Raw genomic sequence first — 24,840 nt, forward strand, 5'->3', positions numbered from 1 at the left:
TCTTCATTTCTATGGTTCCACTCCTGATCTAGCTGTCCTCTTGGTTTGCTTTTGTTTTAGGTGTGGTTGTTAATAACTGTGTGTTTGCTGTCCTTTCACTGTTCATATTTTTCATCTTCTTTTTCTTATATAAGTCCCTTTAGCATTTCATATAATAAGGGCTTGGTGATGATGAACTCCTTGAACTTGACCTTATCTGAGAAGCACTTTATCTGTCCTTCCATTCTAAATGAAAGTTTTGCTGGATAAAGCAATCTTGGCTGTAGGTCTTTGGATTTCATGACTTGGAATACTTCTTTCCAGCCCCTTCTTGCCTGTAAGGTCTCTTTTGAGAAATCCGCTGACAGTCTGATGGGTACTCCTTTGTAGGTGACTGTCCCCTTATCCCTTGCTGCTTCTAGGATTCTCTCCTTCATTTTAGTCTTGGCTAATGTAATTATGATGTGCCTTGGTGTGTTCCTTCTTGGGTCCAACTTCTTTGGGACTCTCTGAGCTTCCTGGATTTCCTGGAAGTCTATTTCCTTTGCCAGACTGGGGAAGTTCTCCTTTATTATTTGTTCAAATAAGTTTTCCACTCATGGCTGTTTCTTTCCCCCTTCTGGTACCCCTATAATCCGGATGTTGGAACGTTTAAAGATGTCCTGGATGTTCCTAAGCCTCTCCTCATTGTTTTGAATTCTCATTTCTTCATTCCTTTCTGGTCAGATGTTTTGTTCTTCCTTCTGGTCCATTCCATTGATTTGAGTCCCATTTTCCTTTCCATTGCTATTGGTTTCCTGGACATCTCCCTTCATTTCAATTAGTTTAGCCTTCATATGTTCCTGTAATTTGTGACTAAAACCAATTCTGTGAGCGTCCTGATAAATAGTGTCTTAAATTGGGCTTCTGAGAGGCTGGCAATCTGTTGGTCGCTTAGAGTTATTGGCTCTGGGACTTTGAGTTCTTCTTGCGCCATCTTTTGGGCTGTTCATGCCTGTTAAGTAGCAGGATCGGAGCCCTAGGTTTTCACCAGAGCAGGGCAACTCAGTCGCTGGGTTTTGACATTGTATGTGGGGGTGGGGTCAAAGAGGGACAATGGCTTCCCTCTGCCGCCTGCTGCCGCGACCACCACCAGCACCGCAGCCACCACCGTCACCAGGCCCACGCGTTTCATTCCACTGCACGCGAGTATGCCACCGCTGTCAGCCCTCCACCACTGGGTTCACCCCCTGGGGCCTGTGTGGTTCGTCTCACTGTGTGCAAATGTGCGACCTTGGTCAGTCTGCCCAGCACCCCGACTGGTTCCAGGCTGCCTGCGCGCCTAGTGCCTAGGTCGGGGGGATCTGTCCTGCCCGACCCAGCTCCACTGCTGGCTCCGCCTCTCTTACCATCCCCGTTGAACGGTTTGTAGCTGTTGGACTTCCGTATAATTCCATTTTCTGGTCTTTGGGTGTGTCCTAGTTCTCCAAAACTTTTGTTGTATTCAAACTTGGTTGTGGGAGAAGGCACAGTGTTTCCACCTATGCCTCCATCTTGGCAGAAGTCCTAATAAGGTTTTCTACATTCTCTTTTGTTTACTAGGTTAACTCTTCTCTCAGAAGTCACTTGCTTTGCTTTCTTACTCTCATGCTTTTTTCACAAACCTGGTTTTCCTCAAATGTTCTGTGAACCTTGATTGTTTTTCCCTGTCTATAAAAATGATACTAGATTGCTCTGTATTGAAGTCTGGCATGGGTTTCCTCAGCAGTTCTATGGTCACAGTTCCAGCAGCAGGTCTCTTCCCTGAGGTCTGCTTTGTGTGGGGAGTAAGTAAGCTTCCCTGCAGAGTGTGTACAAGAGGGAGAGTAATGGAAGGTCTTGAGTTGCGAAGTCTGTACTTACTGAAAATAAGTTGTATATTTAAAAGAAGTGGGGTAGGTAGAATATTGTAGTTATTCATTTAAATATTACAGTGGGTTTTCAATTAACACTGAGATTATTCAGTCTGTAAAAATAATACTTTTGTTATAGGTAATCTATTTTTCTTTTTGTAATAATTCTCAGAGCTCTCTATATTCTGGGTTTAATTTGAATAATTGCTCTCTAGGTCTGCTGCACAGCTTCTACCCTGAGATTTACTTTTATGATGTTCCTCTCATGTTTCTTGATTTCCCATGTCTTTTTCCAGGGGTGGCCAGGGGGCGGTTTCTTAGAGAACTTCTTTAAATAATTTTCTCAGAATCTGTGGATAGTAAAACCTTTTAGTCCTTGCATACATAAAAATGTCTTTATTTTTAATCACACTTGACTTATATTACTTGGGTATAAAATTTAAGGTTCAAACTAAACTTCCCTTACAATTTAGAATGCATTTTTCAGTTTTTACCTTCAGTCTAGTGTTATTAATTAGAAGTGTGATGATGATAGGGGACTTAAGAGTTGGGAAATTTTGGTTTGGGGTAAAGAGTTATAAGCCTAGCAAGTAATGTATATGTTAAAGCTTTTGTTTCAGAAACTACAGATAAGGCCTATCCTGGCTCCTGGGAAAACAGCCATTCTCCTGGGGCACTGCTAAAGATGACTACCTGGGAACAAGTGGAGGTATCTAGGCCATTGTGTTTCAGGAAGGGGCAAATGACCACCTGCCCCTGGGAACAAGTAACTGCTGAGGACAGGAATGTTTCAGTTTCTTCTACCTGACCCTCCATGGATTTCAAAACTGTACCTTGTACAGTTTTGTACAAAACTTGTGCCCTCACTGTACCTTGTTAATTCCCTGCTATAAAAAACCTTGGCCTGAAAGGAAAAGATGAAGATGGTCTGTTAGGGTATGAACCCACCATCTTCTCAGATTGTCGGCCATCTGAATAAAGCACCCATAAAGATTCAATCACTGTCATTGCTTATTGGTTTGGTAGGGACAGGCTCCAAACTCCAGTGTCTTTTCCAGTTTCAATGATAATTTGATAATATGTTTCTTGTTCCTTTATGGGTTCCTTTATTATTTTTCTGAGAGTTTTTAGGATTTTCTGTTGCCCCTTAGAATTCTGAGTTGTCATAGAATGAGGCTTGATGTGAGTCTTCTATCATTCCCCTTGTGTGTATTCTCATTCACTATGAAGATTCATGCTTCTAGGCCACAAAAATTTTCTTCTTCTTCTTCTTTTGACTATTTATTGTCTCCATGTTGTTGGTTCTTACTTTTTGGGAATCATAAAAAATAAAATCTTGTCATTTTGCTTTTGCTCTGGAGACCTTCCCATTTTTTTCAGCTGTTCTATTGAATTTTTACATTTCAACAACTGAATTTCAATTTCTAAGAACTTTCTTTTTAAAAGATTAACTTGACTTTCTTATTATCCTGTTTTTATTTTAGGGATGCAATACTTTAGACTTTCCGAGCATACTAATTGGAATTTCAAAATTATATTTAGTTCCCAGAAGGGTCCTTAGATCTTATAAAGAGAATCTTTTCTAATGTGGTATTCTTGGTGAAATTTCCAGATGAAGAGACACAAGCAAATTTTAAAAACAATACAGAAGATATCAAGATTCTATCCAAACAAGGGCTATCTCTGAGGGGTATAAATATAAACTTTCTACTTTATACAATCCTGTATTTCTGTAATTTTTGTGGAAGATTTATGTCATTTAAGAAATGTTTATTGAAAAAAATGAGACTTCTTCCAAGATAGAGGCTAGGTAGATACACTTTGCCTCCTCATGTAAGCAAAAGAAGAACAACAACAAATTTAAAAACAAAAAAACAACCAGAACTTCCAGAACATCCAAACTGGTGTATGGAGGTCTGACAACCAAAGAGTTAAAGAAGACACATTCATTCAGACTTGTAGGAGGGGTGGAGGTGGATAGCTAGGATGGAGAGGATGCAAGGTAAGGCGGCTGGCAGACTGAGAGGTCCCACATTTGCATATGGATAAACTGGGAGAAACAACTAGGGTACAAGACAGGCCATGCAACCCAGGGTTTCAGCATGGGGAAATAAAGCCTCAAAACATCTGGCTGTAAAAATCTGTGGGTGTTGCAGCTGTGGGAGAAACTCCCAGCCTCACAGGAGAGTTCACTGGAGAAATCCACAGGGTCCTAGAATGTACACCAACTCACTCACCTGGGAATCAGCACCAGAAGGGTCCAGTTTGCTTGTGGGTAGTGGGGGAAGTGAATGAAAGCCAGGTGAGAGTCAAGCAAGCAGTATTGTTCCCTTTTGGACCCCTCCCCCACATACAGCCCCACAACTCAGCAATGTGGGTTGCCCCACCCTGCCAAATACCTAAGGTTCTGCCCCTTACAACATAACAGCTGTGCCAACAGCAAGGACATATGACCCAAATGAAAGAGCAGATCAAAACTCTAGAAAAATAACTAAGCAATGAAGAGATAGCCAACCTATCAGATGCAGAGTTCAAAACACTGTTAATCAGGATGCTCACAGAACTAGTTAAGTGTGGTCACAAAATAGAGGAAAAAGTGAAGGCTATGCAAAGTGAAATACAGAAAAATGTGCAGGGAACCAAAAGTGAAGGGAAGGAAACTGAAACTCAAATCAATGATTTAGAACAGAAGGAAGAAATAAATATTCAACCAGAACAGAATGAAGAAACAAGAATTAAAAAAACTGAGGAGTGTTTTCAGAACCTCTGGGACAACTTTAAATGTTCCAACATCCGAAGCACAGGGGTGCTAGAAAGAGAAGAAAAAGACCAAGAAATTGAAAACTTACTTGAGCAAATAATGAAGGAGAACTTCCCTAATCTGGCAAATAAAATAGACTCCCAGGAAGTCCGGGAAGTTCAGAGAGTCCCGAAGAAGGTGGACACACCAAGGCACCTCATAATTACATTTTAAGATTAAAGATAAGAAGAGAATCTTAAAAGCAGCAAGAGAAAAGGAGAGAGTTACCTACAAAGGATTTCCTGTTAGACTATCAACTGGTTTCTTTCTTAAAAATATATATTTTATTGATTATGCTATTACAGTTGTCCCTTTTACCCCCTTTATTCCCCTCCACCCTGCACACCCCCTCCCACCCACATTTCCCCCCTTTTGTTCATGTCCGTGTGTCATACTTATAAGTTCTTTAGCTTCTATATTTTCCATACTATTCTTGCTTTCCCCTGTTTTCTACCTACCATCTATGCTACTTATTCTCTGTATTCTTTACCCCTCTCTCCTCCTCCCACTCCCCTGTTGCTAACCATCCATGGGATCTCCATTTCTGTGGTTCTGTTCCTGTTCCAGCTGTTTGCTTAGTTTGTTTTTGTTTTAGACATGGTTTATAATTGTGAGTTTGCTGTCATTTTACTATATGTGTTTTTTATCTTCTTTTTCTTAGATAAATTCCTTTAACAATTCATATAATAAGGTCTTGGTGATGATAAACTCCTTGAACTTGACCTTATCTGAAAAGCACTTTATCTGCCCTTCCATTCTAAATGAAAGCTTTGCTGGATAGAGCAATCTTGGATGTAGGTCCTTGCCTTTCATGACTTGGAATGCTTCTTTCCAGCCCCTTCTTGCCTGCAAGGTCTCTTTTGAGAAATCAGCTGACAGTCTGATGGGAACTCCTTTGTAAGTAACTGTTTCCTTATCTCTTGCTGCTTCTAGGATTCTCTCCTTCATTTTAATCTTGGGTAAATGTAATTATGATGTGCCTTGGTGTGTTCCTCCTTGGGCCCAACTTCTTTGGGACTCTCTGAGTTTCCTGGACTTCCTGGAAGTGTATTTCCTTTGCCAAATTGGGGAAGTTCTCCTTTATTATTTGCTGAAATAAGTTTTCCACGTGTTGCTGTTCCTCTTCCCCTTCTGGTACTCCTATAATTCAGATGTTGGAACATTTAAAGATGTCCTGAAGGTTCCTAAGCCTCTCCTGATTTTGTTGAATTATTGTTTCTTCATTCTTTTCTGTTTGGTTGGTTGTTTCTTTCTTCCTTCTGGCCCACTCCATTGATTTGAGTCCCAGTTTCCTTTCCATCACTATTGGTTCCCTGTGCATTTTCCTTCGTGTCACTTAGCATAGCCTTTATTTTTTTCATCTAGTTTGTGACTAAAATCAACCAGTTCTGTGTGCATCGTAATCATCAGTGCTTTGAACTGTGCATCTGATAGGTTGGCTATCTCTTCGTCACTTAGTTGTATTTGCTCCAGAGCTTTGATCTGTTCTTTTGTTTGGGCCATTTTTTTTGTCTTATCATGCCTGTTATATATGAGGGGTGGAGCTTTAGGTGTTCACCAGGGCTAAGCAACCCAGTTGCTGTGTTGTGGTGCTGTATGTGGGGGCAGGGTCCAAGAGGGAACAGTGGGGCTTGCTCTGCTCTCTGTGGAATTTTAGTCCCTTCTGCCACTCCCCCCAAGCAAACTGGGCCTTTCTAGTGCTGATTCCTGTGTGAGTCTGCTTATATACATTCTAGGACCCTGTGGGTCTCTCCAACAAAGTCTCCTGTGAGGCTGGGAGTCTCTTTTGGCACCTCAACCCCCATAGGTGTTTTCAGTCGGTATTTTGAGGCTTTATTTCCCTATGCTGGGACCCCAAGTTGCTTGGTCTGTCTCCCCAATTTTGCCTGCTTTATCTGTGTGTGAATGTGGGACTGCTTGGTCAGCCAGCTGCCTTGCCTGCAGTGCCTCACCTCACAATCTCCGCCTGTCTGGGTCTTCCTGTTGCCACCCCAGACCCAGGGTCTGCCAGCCACGACCTGAGTGCCCAGAGTCTGTTGGCTGCTGTCTTGCACATCGGGGTGTTTTGTGTGCCTGGTGCCACCGCTTTTTTTTTCGCCAAACCCCCCTCTCCTGGCTGCCTGACTCCGCCCCACCTACTGGTCTGGGTGAATATGGCTATTTTATCACCTCGGTTGTCTGACTTCCATACAGTTCAATTTTCTGTCAGTTCTGGTCATTATTTTGTTTCTAAATCATTATTGTCCTTATTTTGGTTGTGCGAGGAGGCACAGTTTGTCTAACTATGCCTCCATCTTGACCGGAAGTCAACTGATTTCTTAAAAGGAAGCTTGCAGGCAGGAAGAGACTGGAAAGAAGTATTCGAAATCATGAAAGGCAAGAACCCACAACCTAGATTACTCTATCCAGCAAAGCTATCATTTAGAATGGAAGGGAAGCTAAAGTGCTTCCCAGATAAGGTCAAGTTAAAGGACTTCATCATCACCAAGTCCTTATTACACAAAATGTTAAAAGGACTTATCTAAGAAAAAGAAGAAGATCGAAAATGTGAACATTAAAATGACAATAAACTCACAACTATCAACAACTGAATCTAAAACAACAACAAACTAAGGAAACAACTAGAACAGGAAGAGAATCACAGAAATGGAGGTCACACAGAGGGTTAACAGTATGGAGGGGAAGTGGGGAGAATGGGGGTAAAGGTACAGGGAATAAGAAGCATAAATGGTAGGTACAAAATAGACATGGGAAGGTTAAGAATAGTATAGGAAATGGAGAAACCAAAGAACTTATATGTACAACCCACAGACATAAACTAAGAGGTGGAGGAATTAATGTTAGGAGGGGAGGTGGTGCAGGGTATAGGGGAATAAAGGGGATAAAATAAATGGGACAACTGTAATAGCATAATCAATAAAGTATAGTTTAAAATATGTTTATTGATTTTAGGGGAAGGGAGAGAGAAACATCTACCTGTGACTTTTCATATGTGCCCCAACTGGGCATTGTATCTACAATTTAGGCATGTGCCCTGACCAGGGATTGAACCCAAAACCTTCCGCTGTATAGGATGATACTCCAACCAAATGAGCCACACTGGCCAGGGCAGATTTATGTCATTTTTAATATCATTAAGGAAATGAGGAATAGTCATTGTTTCCCCTGCAGTTAGCCCCCTTCCCCTTCCTCAGCCATAACCTACTCTTTTTCTGACATGACTTCTGTTGCAACCTCCTCACTGCCCCCCTATGGGTCTTATGGTTCTTTTATATCATCTGTTTGGCAAATACTAAACAAATCAGTGAATAATGAAACCAGTGAATTAATTTTCTATCTCTATTCTTAGATTATGGTTTCCCAGACTTGACTGAGAAGGCAGATCCCATAGAAGACACCAGCCAGGGTCAAGAGGTGTCGAGCCTCCCCCCTCCCTTGCCTAAGATGAACCTGATGGAGCCACCCTGGCATATGGCTCCTGGAGAGGAAGAAGAGGAGGATGAGGAGGAGAAGGAGGAGGTAGAGAAGAAGGAGGAGGAGGAGGAGGAAGAACTAATGACTGTGAACAGAGCTCAAGAAGAAGCCCAAACTCAGGTCTACCACTTTTCTCCCACCAGCAGCAGCAACCAGACTCTCCTGGCTCCCAAACACAGGCATGATGATTTTGGGGACCATACCTCCTCAGATGTGGAGGTAGGGAGCAGCATAGAGCCAAGCCTGTCACCACCCTCAGTCATCCCAAATACTGTGATCATGGGGGGTCAGGACTTCACCAGCCAGGAGGCAGGGGGCACAGTGCTACCAGCTGCAGGGCATGAAATAGAGTTTGAGGCTCCTCAGGAGGCAAGTGAGAAGTCTACCATGGGAATAGCTGTGTTGGCTGGCAAAGAAGGGGAGGTGCTATCCTCAGCCTCATTTCCTCAAGCCCCCAGTGGATCTGAGACCCCAGATGAAGATCCCCTTTACCCTGAAGCCTCAGCTGCTTTTTCCCAGGCCCCCCAAGACACAGAGCTAACACCTTCCTCTGCTACCTTGGGACAAGAAGACCTCAGCCAGCAGTCCCAGCAAAGGCAGTCTGCTGAAGCTCAATCCAGAATCCCCTGGGATTCCACTCAGGTAATGTGGAAGTGCATGCAAGCCCTTGGACACCCTAAGGCTGCATGGCAGTGGGAGGTCTGCCAGGCTGAGGATAGAGGCCCATGATATCATGAATGGCCTTGCAGAACTGTTGGGGGTGCACACCTCATGTCCTGGCAGTGGGCGTCCTCACCACACTTACATGCAAAGTAGAAGTTTTGAAAGCATATGGTGCCCTGGCCTGGTTTTCATTTGTTCAGATGCTACTGCTGCTACCCTTGGCTTCCACACTGCTTATGCTGAGTGGAGAGAGTGACTGGAGAGAGTTTGTGCTGTATTCTCTTCAGCTCTGTTCTCACACCTCCTACTACATGTGCAGTTGCCCTCTGCTCCTCCCCTCATCATACCTATGCAGTATACACACACACCTAAATCAGTGCTCACACCTTTCAACAACAGAAGGAAAAGAAAGGGGTCCTAAGTTTTCAGCCTGTGCACCTGGCCCACAGCGATATTTTTGTTTGCACTACAGAATATTAAAAACAAATTTGTCTCGAACTAGGGCAAACCCTCTCTAGTCTAGCTCTTTGACACAGTTTCCTCTTCCTTTATGTCACTCTTGGCTTCCTTCTCTCACTTGCTGCATGAAGATATATGGGTGTGTGAACCTTGGGTTGAATCCTGGGCATGTCATTTTCCTGCAGAGGCTGTCAGCTCCCCACTAACTACCACAGCCTACACCTGGCCTTCAACTCCTACCTTCTCAAAAATTTTCTACCCATGTTCTCTCTGGTGCCTTTCCTTACACTCTTTGTAACTGTCACCCTTCTTTCTGTTTCATTGTACAGGTGATCTGCAAAGACTGGAGCAATCTGGCTGGGAAAAATTACATCATTCTGAACATGACAGAGAACATAGACTGTGTGAGTGCAGAGCTAAGCTGAGGACCTCAGGCTGAGATTGGAAGGAGAGGCCATTTTTGGAAGGAGAGGGCAGAGAAAGGGCAGTGGGTGGGCAGTGGGTAGGCGCTGGGGAATGGGCAGTGGACAGGGTAGAAAGCCTAGCTCTGAAGTCAGAGGGAACTAGCCTAACCCAGGGAATGAACCCACCAACATCCAAGAAGACAGTACTTTCATATTTTCAAATTTCTAAAGACTCATTTGTTCTTGCTTCACTTTGTTTTTAATTTAAAGGAATAGTTTTGCTTATGTGTGCAGTACCTTAACTCTCTGAAGATGTTAAAATACTTTAAAAAAATCTTTTCTTGCTGTAAGGGTTGCTTTCCCCATTTCTTTATTTTTGGTTTCAGTTTTTCCACATGCCCACTCTCCTCAAATGTCTGGTGGCATTTGCCACTAGAAAGCTGGTTGGAAGTTTTGAGCATGATGGTGGAGTCTCTTAACTATGGCTTCTAGGAGGATGTTCTGGCTGAATCATTTTACTTCAAGATTTCTAATCTCAACATCTTTAGGTCTTTTTCTCTTAGGTGATTAGATTCTTTGAAAAGGGAACTTCTGTTCTCCTGGGAGTATAAAGGACTGGTTGCCAATGTTCTGGGAGCCAGGGTTGGGAGAAGACTGGGCATCTCACTATTAGAAACATGTGTGCATAAATATATTTTACTCCTCTTGTTTGCAGTGTGAGCCTCCTCCCACAGTTGTGCCAGGTGTCTGCTAGGTTAGAGATCCTCTGTTTTACCCTCTTTAAAGAATAAACTTTCAGTCTTCTACTAGGGGGAAGGGATATTTGTCAGCTGTGCAGTTTTGGGAAGAGGAACTAGGAATCCAGCTGATGCCTAAACAGACTTCCAAATAGCTTTCTTATATCTAGTTTTTTAAATTTCATCCTGTCTTATAAAGGCAACCAGTGCTGCTTATTCCAGAGCATTTGGGGAATTTGACAGTATAAGTCTGATTGCTTCTCAGCTTTCTCTGTTTTGGCTAAGGATTTGACTCGTTGGGGCTTGCTGAATCAAGGAATTCTTTTGAAGTGTCTTTAAATTAAAAAATTTTCACTTAAAGTTTATATTCAATATTATTCTGTATTACTCTCAGATGTACAGCAAAGTGATTGAAAAATCATGTACTTTACGAAGCAGTTCTCCCACATTTTAAGTACCCACCTGGCTCAATACATAGTTGTCGTGATATTACTGACTATATTCTCTATACTGTAATCTACATCTCTGTGACTATTCTGTAACTATAGATTTACACTGCTAAATCCCTTCATCTTTTTCATCCAGCCTCTCTATAAGGGGAAGGGACCTTCTGTCAATCTGTTTTCTATATTTATGAGTTTTGTTTCTATTTTGTTTATTTTGTCCCTTAAATTCCACAGATAAGTGAAATACCATATGGTGTTTGTCTTTCTCTCTGGCTTATTTTGCTTAGTATAATACCCTCTAGGTCCATCCATGCTGTTGCAAAAAGTAAGAGTTCATTCTTCTTTATGGTCAAGTAGCATTCCATTGTGTGTCTGCACTACAGCTTTTTTTATCCACTTGTCTACTAGTAGGGACTTGGGTTGCTTCCATATCTTGACTATTGTAAATAACACTGCAATGAAAATAGGGGTGAATATATTCTTTAAAATTAGTGTTTTGGTTTTTTATATATTCCTAGGAGTGGAATCACTAGGTTATAAGGCAATTTCATTTTGAATTTTTGAAGAGAGCTCTACACTGTATTCCATAGTGGTTGTACCAGTTTGCATTCCCAATAACAGTGCATTAGGGTTCCCTCTTCTCCACATCCTCGTCAGCACTTGTTTGTTGATTTATTGATGATGGCCATTCTGACAGGTGTGAAGTAATATCTTATTGTGGTTTTGATTTTCATCTCTCTGATGATTAGTGATGTTGAGCAACTCTTCAGCTAAATAAGGAAATTCTAACTCATATATTCAGATTTTATTGCTCTTGTCTCTTCTGTTTGGTTTTGGTTTTATCTTTGTGGTTTAAAAAATTTTTTTAAATGGCCCTGGCTGGTGTAGCTTGGTGGATTGGGCTCAGGCTACAAACCAAATAGTCACCAATTTGATTCCCAGTCAGGGCACATGCCCGGGTTGCGGGCCAGGTCCTCAGTGGGGGCCATGTGAGAAGCAACCACACATTGATGTTTCTCTCCCTCTCTTTCTCCCTCTCCAAAAATAAATAAACTAAATCTTTAAAAAAATTAAATTAAAAATATTCTTTACTCTTGTTTACTGAGTTTGGGGGAAAGTGAAAGTACATGCATATGTTTAATCCAAAAGTGACCATTGGGGTGGTTTTTTTTTTCAGAATAATTATACATGGATAATTTTAACATATTGATGTATCTTAATCCATTGCAGTTATTTTTTTAAAAGATTTTATTTCTTTTTAGAGAGAGGGGAAGGGAGGGAGAAAGAGAGGGAGGGAAACATTAATGTATGGTTGCCTCTCATGTGGCCCCCATTAGGAACCTGGCCCACAACCCAAGCATGTGCACCAACTGGGAATCGAATCAGGGACCCTTTGGTTCCCAGCCTCCACTCAATCCATTGAGCTACACCAGCCAGGGCCAGTTATTAATCTTATTAATGCTCAAATGCCCTGCCTTTGGTCAGTGAAAGCTTCTTTGAGTTGGCTTCTGAGTCTATTTGACCAGCTTGTTAGTTTTTGGTAGTTTCCTTGCTTTCTGTCATAATAAGATGTTCCAGGCTCACCTTGTGTGTTCCCTCCCCCACATTCAGAATCAACATTTCTCCAAACTCTCCTTCCTTTTATTGAAAAATAGTACTTAGAGACACAATAAAGGTACTGAGGACCCTTAAATATTTGGTATGCATACTTGAACAATAAAATCTAAAGATAATATTCTTTTTCTTTCCAAATAACACAGATAATTAAAATGCTTTCATTCTGCTTTCTCTGATTTTGTCTTGTTTGTTATTCTCATCTAATATTTGATGTCTACCCAATTAGTCATTTTTATGGTGGATATTTCATTATAGTAAAAAATGAACAAAATTTGCCATCTTTCATTTTTAAGTATACAGTTTTATAAGTATAGGCATATTGTTGTGAAACAGGTCTCCAGATCTTTTTAATCTTGCAAAACTGTACCCATTAAACCAATCTCCCATTCTTCCCCTCTCAGTTCCTGACAACCATTCTACTTTCTGTCCCTATGACTTTGACTACTCTAGGGACTTCATAGAAGTGGAATCATACAGTATTTGTCTTTTTGTGACTGATTTATTTTCCTTAGCAAAATGTTCTCAAAGTCCATCCATGTTATAGCATGTATCAGAATTCCCTTCCTTTTTAAGGCTAGATAATCCTATTGTAGGGATAGAACACATTTTGCTTATTCATTCATCCATCAGTGGGTATTTGGGTGTCTTCCATCTCTTGGTTCTCATGAATAATGCTACTATGAACATCAGAGTACAAATATCTCTTCCAGACGTTGCTTTAAATTCTCTTGGGTGTAGAACCAGAAGTGGAATAGCTGGATCATATGGTGATTCTATTTTTAATAAGGGATCCACTTTCTCTGCATCCTTGCCAATATTTGTTGTTTTCTGTTTTTTTTTATAATGGCCATGCCATTGAGTATGAGGTAAAATATCATTATGGGTTTGATTTTCATTTCTCTGATGAATGGTAATGTTGAACATGTCATTGTTATTAGTAGTCAATGCTTATTTTGCTTTATCAACATACTTATTGGTTTCTTTGCTCATATGTCTTCTCACATTCCCACAGCTTTCTTCTGGGTTTAACTCCCTTCATCCTGAAATATTGGGTTGGCCAAAACTTTGTTTACTTTTTTTTCCATAAAATAAAAGACACTCTTCATTTTCTCCAGTAACTTTATTGATTTGGATATTTTGAGTATGTCAGCTATCTCCTGGGTATAACATCAATTGTTCTCAATGAATGTCTCGATTTGTTTGCTCTCAAGTTCAACTATTCTGCCTGACCATGGAGCATCATCCAGTGAGAAATCTCCAACATGAAACTTTGTAAACTGCTTTTGAGATGTTTGATCAGTCACAGCACCTTCTTCATACACTGAACATTTTTTCTTTTTGCATTTCAGTTGTGTCTTAAACTACCTTGAATTAATAAAGCATAACATGCTGAAAATGTTGCATATTTTCTTCCATCATCAGTATTTAAATATCTACAAAAATTTTCACAATTTTGATAAGTTTTTAAAATATATATGCTGAGATGACAGCTGTCACAGTACAATCTAACAGAATTGTTTTGTATGAAGTTAAAGACAACTAAGTGCTACTAGAGCCATTGTATAGAAAAAAACAGACTTTTTTGCCAATCCAATATACCCTTTAGTAATAATTTTTGCAAAGATATCTCAGCCTTTATTTATATAAAAATGTCTGCCTTTCTCATGTTTATTTTGTAATTTTTAATTTTGATATAATCTTAAACTTACAGAAGGAATAGTACAAAGAAATCCATATATCCTTCATCCAGATTCACTAGTCATTAGCAATTTCTCAAACCATTTGAGAGTAAATTGAAGGCATCATTCCCTTTTGCTCCTACCCTAAGTATATTAGTTTGTATTTCCACAGAATAAGAATCTTTTTGATAACCACAGAACAATTATCAAAACTAGGAAATTAACACTGACAGAAAACCATAATTTATAGACCTTATTTAGATTTTATCAGTGGTCCAGTAATATATTTTTTAGCTTTTTTCCTCCTGGTTCAAAATCTAATTCAGGATCATGACTTGCATTTGGTTGTCATAGCTCGTTAGCTCCTTTAATCTGGAACAACAGTTCCTCAGTCTTTCTTTGTATTTAATGACCTTGACATTATCAAAGAGTAATAGAAGTGCATAAAAAATGATGGGGCTATACAGAGAACACATCCTCAGAAAAAGATAGGGAGGAAGTGCTCATAGTCTTACAGGTTAAGTCTTGTTTAAGTTAGAGCTTCAGTTTGAGGAATTTGATCCTCACGAGATAATTAAGTTTTTAAAATATATATGCTGAGATGTATAGAAAAAGCAATGCAGACTCACTGGCCTCTCCTATTTTACCTAAGATACGATAGGTTAGTGCTCTTCCCACCTTATGGTGTAGTTATACATTTGAAACATAGTTAGGTTTATTTGTTTTTGTTTGTGTTTAATTTTAGTTTTTTTCTCATCCTTGTTGATTTATTTGTATTCTTGAGTATGTAAAACAATACTGTGGTTCTAGATATCTAAATGATATACAAATGTATACTTAGAGAAACACCATTCCCCCCCGCCCCGCCCTATCTCTTTCACTGCACCCATTCCCCTTAGATAACCAATCATAAGTTTCTGGTTATTTTCCCTGGGTTTCCTTTTATTGAAATAAGCAGCTGTATAATTTATTCTTTCTTTGTTACAGAAAAACAGCATACTATTTATATTTGAATTTGAAAGTCCAAGATTAAGTGTTGGCAGGTTTGTTTTCTCCTGAGCTCTCTCTCTCATTGGTTTGTAGATGACTATCTTCTCCCTGTGTCCTTATATGATGCTTCCTCTGTTCATATCTATGTCCTAATCTCCTTTTGTAAAAATACAAAAACAAAAAATAAAAACGCAACAACAAACCAGTCATTGGATTAGGGCTTTTTCTAAAGACTTCATTTTAACTTAATTATCTCTTTAAAGGAACTGTTTCCAAATATACACACATTCTGATGTGCTGGGAGTTAGGACTTCAACATATAAATTCAAGGGAGACCACAACTCAGTCCTTAACAATATTCTTGCATTTTGTTTTTTTCCTCTTAACAATATTTCTGCAAATCACTTTATGTCAGTTTATGAGATCATGCTTTTATCATTTTTTACAACTAAATAATAACTCCATTATGTTTGTGTACCACAGTTAATTCATCAAATTTCCTTCAAATGGGCATTGAGGTTGTTCCCAATATTCTGCAATTACTTCCATTGCTGCAGTGAATAATGTGTGCATGTATTTTAGTGTTGTTGGGATGTATATTCAGAGTAAATTCTTAGAACTGAGATTGCATATGTAGTTTGTTACACATTACCAGATTCTCAGTTTTCTCTCATTCTTATCAGAAGTGTATTGGGTTTTTTTTTCCATCTACAGTGTCTTTTAACACACTTTTATGTTTTCTCTGTCTTTAAAATCTCTGTGATGCATTTTAGGTAATTTTCTGGCTCTAGCTTCCAAATTAGTAACTCTCTTCAGTTGTGTCTAATCATCTGTTTGACTCATCCATTGAGTGTTTAATATAGATAACTTTTATATCTTTGAAATTTCTGCTTGATTCCAGATCTCTTCCTTCTTTTTTAACTTTGCTCTCTTCTTTCACTATGGCTTCTATTCCTTCTTTATTTTACCTTTTAAACAATCATCACCCAAGAACATGCTTATTGATTTAGAGAGAGGGGGAGGGAGAGAGGGGGGAGGAAACATCAACAAGAGAGAGGAATAGCATTTGGTTGCCCCTTGTATGCATTCTTATGGGGGTCTCAACCCATAACCTAGGCATGTGTCCTGACTGGGAATCAAACCTGTGACCTTTTGACTTATGGGATGATGCTCTAACCAGCTGAGCCACACTGGCCAAGGCTTTAATTATTTTACACATACTTATTTTTTATCTCTTTCATATTTAATGACATCACATCTTGGCATGTCAGTTCTCTTGTCTATTGAATTTGTGCCTTATTCCCCTATATTTCTCAGAATTTATTGTGGTCTCATCTTGAACCCCAGGTTATGAAAGAAGTTCTACAGAGCAATTTCAGAGTACTTCCAGGAGTTCCAATAGTCTTAGAATAAATTTAATCTTATTTCTTGGCTTGGCCTTCTATACCACAAAGGAGTACAAGATTAGAATCCACCCCTAGATGAAATACAAGCCTGGGGGTTTTAAGTGATCTTAGGTAACTTTTTTCCTCCTACCCATGGACACAGGCAGGTGGCATACCTCTCAGAGCTCCTCCAGGTGAGAGAAATTTTTCAAGTCCCCATTTTATTGAAAGGGCTATTCTTTGAGGCTGTATCCTGGTACTCTGCTCTAGTTCTCTACCTTGCCTGGGTCAGGAGCACATTTCCTGCCTTCATGTGAGCATTGAAAGTCAGGTCTCCAACTGCTGGATCTTCTATCTGGTTCCTGGATACCCAGGGATTATTGTGACTTTAATGCCAGCTTACTCTTGTGGCTTTGAGTTGCCTCTATTTCTGTCTCCTCTAGGTTTAAGGCTGGACATGCTTTTAGAACATCTTCATTGTTTTGCTGTATTTTATCTTGTATTTCTGTGTTTATGTAGCAAGATAGGAGAACAGAGCTTTCATCAGTTCCGTCTACCATATTGCCAAGTGTCAACTTGATCTGATAGGTAAAGACATGTCCCTTCTTGTTTGCTGTAAGGACCATACCAGTGGAGCTGGAGCCCCTATAGTAGGACAAACTGTGAGATTTGTGAGAAGGATCATCTGCTCAGGAGTCAGCAGGGAAGACAGTTAATATTCATGAGTGTATTGCACTTAAGAAAAGTTGTAATGACTTACAATATACATGCAGAAAAACACACGAATCTTGAAGTATATAGCTTGATGAACTATCTGGCTGAAGCCCACAGACCCACGATGTCAGTTCTGGGAGAGCGTAATGACTATATCTTATTGAAAATATACTATTTATTTTGTAGGTAGGAACTGAGTGTTAGTGGCCTGGGAGAGAAGCCCTGGCTTTAGATTGGAGTCTAAATAATCTTGGTTCAAGTCCTGGTTCTGCTGTTTATCAGCTCCATGACTTTTAGGAAAATATTGCACTTCTATAAGCCTCAGTTTCCCCATCTGAAAATGTGGGTATTGTTCCTAACAGCCTGGGCTTACTAGAGGATTGGACTCAGGAAAGTGCGAGGCAAGCGTATGTGGTGGAGTAAATAGGGCTGTGGCATGGGCAGAGCTACTGCTGATGGCAGGTGGATGATTTTTGTTTATGTTTTGTTTTGTTTGCAAGCAGTGAGGCTGCTGGGTCACAGTGCATTCACCATGTACCCTGCTTAGACAGGTGTGGACATGCACCCACTCCCTATATATACACACATGTGAAGGTGGTAAAAACCATTTTAGGAACTAGGGCTCTCGTAACTGCATATATCGATCTCTAGGTACCAGTCTTCTTCCAAATTCAAAACTCATTTGGGTTTCTGTTAGGCTAGTGAATGCCAAGGCTTGAGCCTAAATCTGGCACTTGCCATGATAATGAGGGACTTTACCCTGGTGGCCTTCAGATTGACATGACATCAGGGAAAGCTCATTAGCTTGGGTCTAGCAGAAAGGAGACTAGGAGTGTCAGGGGTTCGAGAGGGATGCGTTTTCCTCATGGCAGACCTGGCTTACAGCTTCACAGCAGGGCACTCAAAAGAGCTGAGAAGCTGGCAGAGGAGTGTCTGGCTTGGAGCTTTGGAAACCAGGAACATGGTAATATTGACTTCCCAGAGACTGGAAGGAGAAGGCTGCTGGAGAGGAGCTGGGGGACAGGGAAAGTAGGGTGGGCAGTGGCCACAGAGCCAAAGGAGGGTCTCTTCCCAGGTGGGGCTAGGTAGGGACAGTGGCAGGCTGGGAGACAGAGGCAGGGTCTTTGCCTCCAGTCCCACCCAGCCTGAACGCCTGCCACTTACTGCATTCCTGCTCAGTGCCAGCTTCTTGCTTTAAAAAAAAAGAAAATACTGTAATTACATATATACAAGGTCAAGACGATCTAAAGAGTACAAGAGAGTGTAAGGTGAGAAAGAAAACTCCTTATACCCCTGTTCTTGCTCCCAGCCCTGCTTTCCAGGGGGATTGGGTTACCATTTTAACCATTTCTTTAGTTCTTCTGGTTGCCACTACCATCATTAGAGTGCTGAGATACCCTCTTGGTTCCCAAATTTGGGCTGAGTCTCTGCAATGATAGATGAGAAATGAGAACAGTTAGACTGCTTTTCACCTGTCCTCCGGGTCTTTGGTGGCTGTATGAATGAGGACATCTTTCGGCTCTTTACCCCCACACCCCAAAATATTCATCCTTTGCACTATACACATAGGCACCATGAACAGTCTTCCATACCGCTTCACATGTTACAACCCCCCCTTCCGGGACTTGTCATCATATGTGGGCATTTGTGTTCTCCCAGCTCATGTGTGAGTATCCCTGGGCAGGTCCCATGGCCTCCTCATGGCACAAAGTCAAGGTGGGAAGGAGCACCTGGATGCCTGTAGGGAACAAACCCACAGTCCTTCTGAAGGCCAAGCTCACAGCTTCTTGAGTGGTCCAGAGCATCCCCCTCTGTAATAGCCAGATGGTCTGTCCAAGTATTTGACTGGTGGGTGGAAGTTGGAGAGGGGCTGGGGCTAGAGGCAGGAGTAATTAGAGCTGTCTTCCTCACTGAGCATAGGCTCTCTTTCTGCCCCTCTAGGAGGTGTTTCGGCAGCACTGGGGGCTGCAGCTCCTGGCCCTGGTGGAGAAGGTGCTACCCCACCATGGCAGCGGCTACCATGGAGACTGGCACATCTCCCTGAGCAAGCCCAGTGAGAAGGAGCAGCACCTTCTGATGACCTTGGTGGGCGAGCAGGGTGAGCTGGGGGGGGGGGTACCCAAGGACAGGTATTGGCATATCTGGTGAGAGGGTCCAGGAGAGCAGTGGGAGGCAGGCCAAATCTGTAGAAGTTTCCTAAGGCCATGGGAGCTCTCCTGCAGAACTGTGGGAAAGTGCAGCCAAGGGCTTCTGGGTGTGGGCTGGGCTTTTAGGATGGCAAGATGAGGTGCTGCTTGGACTCCCTAGTTTAGGGTCTGTGGGTACCAATAGGCTGGGAAACAGGAGGAGAAAGAAGGTGGGAACATTGGGAAAAGGTGTGGTTTCAGCACCAGTGCCAGACAGTTGCACTATATACTTTATGGTAGGACAAAAAGGGGTGTGTTTAGAATGAGCTTTAAGGAGTTGTGGAAGTGACCTCCTGGTATCACAACTGTCACTTAGTAGGAACTCACTAATTTTTTTTTAATGAGTCAACCAGTGGGCAGCAAGCAGAGGAGAGTGTTCATGCATGCACCATGAGATCTGCATGGGGTCAGGAGCCAGGGAGTGGAGCTCTAGAAGAAGAAGCTCAGGTCAGAGGCTGTCCAAGAGACCAGGAGTGTGCAGGGGGAGTGCCTCAGTGGCCAAGGCTGTGCTGCTGCTGCTGTCTCCCTCCAGGGGTGGTGCCCACTCAAGATGTCCTCTCCATGCTTGGTGATATCCGCAGGAGTCTGGTGGAGGTAAGAAGGCAGGGATGAGTTCTTCTCCTGTTCTCTAAAGCTGTGGGAGCAGGGCTGCCTGAGGACGGGAGGGCAGCCTGCACCATGTGGTACAAAGGAGCAAAAAATAGACTCTTACTCTGTAGCTCTTCCTTTCAGGTCTCCCAAGACACAGTTCCCATGGGAGAGACAGAGTGTTTGAGCACTTAACTATCAATTGCATTGTGCATGTGACAGCCAATGGCAGAAAGGGCCCAAGGAGTGGGTGGTGATCAGCAGAGGACTCAGAGGGGAGGAGACCTCTGAGGGGCATTTTGACGGGTAGGTGGGAGGTTTTTGGGTAGACAGCAGGGGAAAACACCATGCCTGGCCAAGGAACTGTTCAGAACCCCGGTGGGTGGGAGCATGTGGTGTGGCTCCAGAACCACAGGAGAAAGCACAAGAGGCCTAGGCATTTCTTCAGAAACCATGGGAGTAGGCAGTGCTTGGCCAGCTGGGGTTGGGGGGTGGGGCTTAGGGCACAGCAGACAGCCATGCCTTCTTGAGATTCACCCTGACTAACATCTGGGCCATCCTGGAGACCTTGGCTGAGGAGACAGGCTGACCACTCACAAAGTGGAGCAGAGCCATGGCTGATGGAGGGGTAGATCCACATTCTCTCATGCTCCTCATCCCACATCCCTTCTTGAGGACAGTCATCATTTCTACCAAAATCCCTTCTACTCACTGTGAAATTCAGTGATCTGTCATCAGTCTTCCTCCTTGAGGGCTGTGCAGTATTGGACAACAAAAATGAGCTGTGCATGGCTGTGGTCCTGCCTCCTCATCTAATACACACAAGGTTGAGGGGTGAATTCTGTGGGGGGCTCTGGTTTTTTTGAGTAGCTTATTGAATGCTTACTGAGTGCCAGACTGTACTCTGTTCCTTTACCACCACCCCGGGGCTTTTAAGCATTAAGTAGGGCACCCTATTGAGTAATCTTGGTACTCCATTTAAGGTTAGAACTGAAGCCCAGAGAAGGGCAGTAACTCCTCTGAGATTGCATGGCTAGTAACTTTGGACCAGGTATGAATGCCTCAAGACTCAGGTCTTTCACCATGATGCTGTGTGTATACTAAGGACTGTTCTGGTTGTGAATGTTTGGGTTTGTAAACCCTGAGAGCTGGTAGGAACAGGCTGGCCTTGACATTTTTTTATAGACCTTCCTGCTCCTTCTCCCAGCCCCTGGCTGTTGTAGCTTTAATGGATACTTCATGCTGTCTGACATGGCCAAAGGCATTCCAGGCCTTATATTGGTGGGCAAATTTATCAAGTTCTACCAAGAAAAAATTGACCCTTGATAACTTAAAAAGTCAATAGAGAAAAGTACTAGAAATATACAGGTGATTCACAGAAATCAAAGAAGAGCTGACTACCTGCAGAAAGGGGACTCCCAGCTCACTGCACCAGGGGCCAGGAAACAACACCTTCACCCTGGCACCTGTCTTCTGAGGAGGGTATCTCACCTTATTTGCTCCCTTTCTGCCTGGATGCTGATTTGTGGAGTAAACATCTGCTGGGCTGGGTCAGGGCACAATGCCTCTGGGCCAGAGAAAGCAGGCCCACCCAAGACAACTTGCAATGTGGGAATGGGGCTCGACAGGTAAATACCACTGGTGACCACTCCAGTGGGAAAAGGAAGGTAAAAGCTGGGGGTGGCCCATAATATGGGCTGTCCCCAGCATCCCTTGCACTGTCTGTGTCCCATGAAGACCAGGTTAATACTAGAATACCCTACCCCCAAGGTGGAAGCTGTGTCTCGGGGGCTTGAGCCTATGGTGGTGTGTGATGGAGGATGTGTGGCAAGGGGATCACAGCTGCCTTTGTCTTTTTTTTTTAACTGATGAAACAGGTGTGGGGACTCTGTCAAGTTTGGATCATGACTGACAGCATGGGAGGGCAGTCTCAGTGGGGGTCAGGGACACAACTAGGAGGATTTAGAGCCAGACTTTTGTCACAAGGTCGGGGTCAATCAGAGCCATGGTGGGGATGTTAGGGGGAGGCAGGGAATGCAGATTTGGGTGGAGAGGCTTGGAGCTGCCCCCAGGTAAACAGGGTGGGCATAGGGCAGAGAGAATTACTCATGAACACAGATCCAGGCCCCTAAGGGAGCTTCAGGAGCCTCCTCACAGCTTGTCCCTGTTCCTAAGCTCCCAACCCTATGGCCCCATGTTGGGGTGGGAGCCATGGAATCCCAGGACCTCAGCTGAGGAGCCTGGCCCCTCCCAACCCCAGATTGGCATCCAGAACTACTCCACAACAAGTAGCTGCCAGGCCCGGGCCAGCCAGGTGCGTAGTGACTACGGGACGCTCTTTGTGGTGCTGGTGGTCATCGGTGCCATCTGTGTGATCATCATTGTTCTGGGCTTGCTCTACAACTGCTGGCAGCGCCGGCTGCCCAAGCTGAAACATGTGGTGAGTGTGGGGGTGGATGGGGCAGAAGTCCTGGGTTGGGGACAGTGCTGGTGGAGATGGAAGTGCCCAGCAAGCTTGTCATCTTTACCTCATGTGGGCTGGCAGTAGTTGTTTTGGGATGGAGTATTGCAGGTGAGGCCACCTGTCCAGTGTTTGCATCTTAGTTGACCTTCTGTGTAGGGAACTAGCCCCAACCACAGGAGTCCTTCATGGCACCAGCCCATCCTGGGGCAGATTAGCCCTGCAGGCCTGAGCTTATCTTGGAAGTTCTCACCAGAGAAGCCCTAGTTCAGCACTGCCCATCGGTCAGAAAATAATCCCCACAGAGGAGAGGGCAGGGCAAGATTCCCATTTTTCCCAGGAGTCCCATAAGGTCTCTTTATAAGGAGAATGTTGGGAGGGGTCAGCTGGTGTCCTGGAGGCCACAGGGTTGTTTAGTCAAAGGATCAGTAGAATTATTTTAAGAAGGAGTTGGGCTGTGGAAACATAACAGAAGGAAAGTGCCATCTGTCCAGGGTCCTTGGGGTTCCCTGTGTAGGGCTTTATGGACTAGGGAAGGCACAATGAAGTGACTTGTTCAAGGTCACCAGCTGGGTCGAGGGGCACTGGTGGGTTGGTTGGAGCAGGGAGGGGGGGTGGCGGGCTGGGCCGGGGTGGGGTCCCTAGCCCAGCAGCCTGGTCCTGGTCCACAGTCACATGGTGAGGAGCTGCGCTTCGTAGAGAACGGCTGCCACGACAACCCCACGCTGGATGTGGCCAGCGACAGCCAGTCGGAGATGCAAGAGAAGCATCCCAGACTGAACGGCGGCAGGGCAGTCAACGGCCCAGGGGGCTGGAGCGTGCTCATAGGGGGCAAGCGGGACCCAGAGGACTCCGACATGTTCGAGGAGGATACGCACCTGTGAGGACTTGAGCCCGCTGCATCAGGACAAGCAAGATGGACTGGGACGCACTGTTGCGCCCTGTCCCTCCTGACCGCGCTCCCCAAAAGCCTGGTTACCCCCACAACCTGGTTCCGGGTGCTGGCTCGTCCCACTTACCCCTCACCCCAGGTTGCCTTGGAATAATCCTCCCCACCCCCTCCTGAAGTCCTGAGGGGCCGGCCCGGGACCCCCATTAAAACTGCTTGGAGCCCATGCCGGGCCCAGTCCATCTGCCTGACCGACTGGTTTTTGCTGCGGGGCGGATGGGGCTGTGGGAACTTGAGGGTGGGGTGAGCGGGAAGGAGGAGTGGGATGGCAGGTGTCTGTTTACGTCCTCGGGAGCGTCAATGTCGCTGCCACCTCTGCCTCCTGTGGCCAGTTGAGGCGTGCCCGCTCGTCAGTGCCATAGACTCCAGAGCCTTCTTCGCCAGCTGCGGGAAGGGGGACGTGGGCCTATTGCAGTGAGGACCCCGCAGCCCTGAGAGGATGCCTTCATCCTAAGAGTGCCTTCAGCCCCTTGCATGCAGGGGACGGCTCCGGGACAGGTTCTGTGCAAGCACCCGGCCTCTGTGCAAGCACCCGCCCCATCACAGACCGCTGGGTCACAGTAGCCTTACAGACAGGAGTGTGGGGACAGGGCGGTCCCAAAGGACTTCTTGGAGGAGAGGACTGCCGGGGAGCCCTGGAAAACAAGTAGGAGGAGAGGAGGTTCACCCTCTGAGTACTTGAGGCTGAGGTCAGACTAGGTGCAGGCCTGGGACTCTGGGTATATTTCCTTTCCCTGATGCCTGTGGACCTGGTGCTGGGAAAACGTGGGCCCACAATTAGCCCCTGGTCATCGGAGATTAGGAAATTAATTAATGCAGCTAAAGCACATGTGGAACTGCAATCACCATCTCCATGGCTCTGGTGGGAGTGGAGAGAGTGCCCTGTTGGGATGTGGGGCACCTCTTTTACTTGACCCTTCCTTCCCCATTAGTTATTCCCACAGCTCCCCTGGGCCACTCTCTCTCTCATCAGGTGCCACCTAGGAGTTAGTAGATAACTCACAAAGCTGAATGCTACTCATTATCCCCTGGTCCAACCTGGACACCCCTCAAGGCTGCCCTGCTCAGTGTTGGCTCCACCACCCTCCATGATGATGTCCTTGCCTCGACATTGCATCACCCATTGTACCTTTCTCCTGACTTCCACCTTCTAGAATCTGTCTACTTCTTAGTAGACACCACCACCAGGATGCCTATAGGAAGCTTCCTCCCTGGTCTCCCTGCCTATAGCCTCTCTAAGTCACCAGAGGGTCCTGGCTGAAGCAGAGCCCCCATCACCTCCTCTCTCTGAAATACCTGCAGGCCAGAGTCTCAACCTCTTCAGTTCTGGGTCCTCGCCTCTGATTGTCAGGATCTGCCTTTTGTGTTCTCATCTCCATACTATGTCTGTGCTGGTCTGCCTGTCACCTGCCTTACCTGGGGGAGGCTTCCTTCAGCC

General features: G+C 44.0%; 1 protein-coding gene across 2 annotated transcripts in view; it reads left to right on the forward strand.

Moving 5' to 3' along the window:
* The window catches only part of PODXL2 (podocalyxin like 2), a 50,265-nt gene extending 26,683 nt beyond the window's left edge, over positions 1 to 23,582 (forward strand). For both annotated transcript variants that reach the window (XM_037030029.1, XM_037030035.1), the window contains 6 exons: positions 8,000 to 8,766; positions 9,576 to 9,650; positions 19,160 to 19,316; positions 19,937 to 19,998; positions 22,253 to 22,432; positions 23,125 to 23,582. In XM_037030029.1, the coding sequence (XP_036885924.1) occupies positions 8,000 to 8,766; positions 9,576 to 9,650; positions 19,160 to 19,316; positions 19,937 to 19,998; positions 22,253 to 22,432; positions 23,125 to 23,337 (1,454 nt within the window). In that variant the 3' untranslated portion in view covers positions 23,338 to 23,582. The remainder of the gene's footprint in view (positions 1 to 7,999; positions 8,767 to 9,575; positions 9,651 to 19,159; positions 19,317 to 19,936; positions 19,999 to 22,252; positions 22,433 to 23,124) is intronic.
* The last annotated feature ends 1,258 nt before the right edge of the window (positions 23,583 to 24,840 follow it).

This window comes from Sturnira hondurensis, unplaced genomic scaffold, assembly GCF_014824575.4.
Source record: "Sturnira hondurensis isolate 20B ecotype Veracruz unplaced genomic scaffold, ASM1482457v3 Scaffold0001538, whole genome shotgun sequence".
NCBI classification, from domain to species: domain Eukaryota; kingdom Metazoa; phylum Chordata; class Mammalia; order Chiroptera; family Phyllostomidae; genus Sturnira; species Sturnira hondurensis.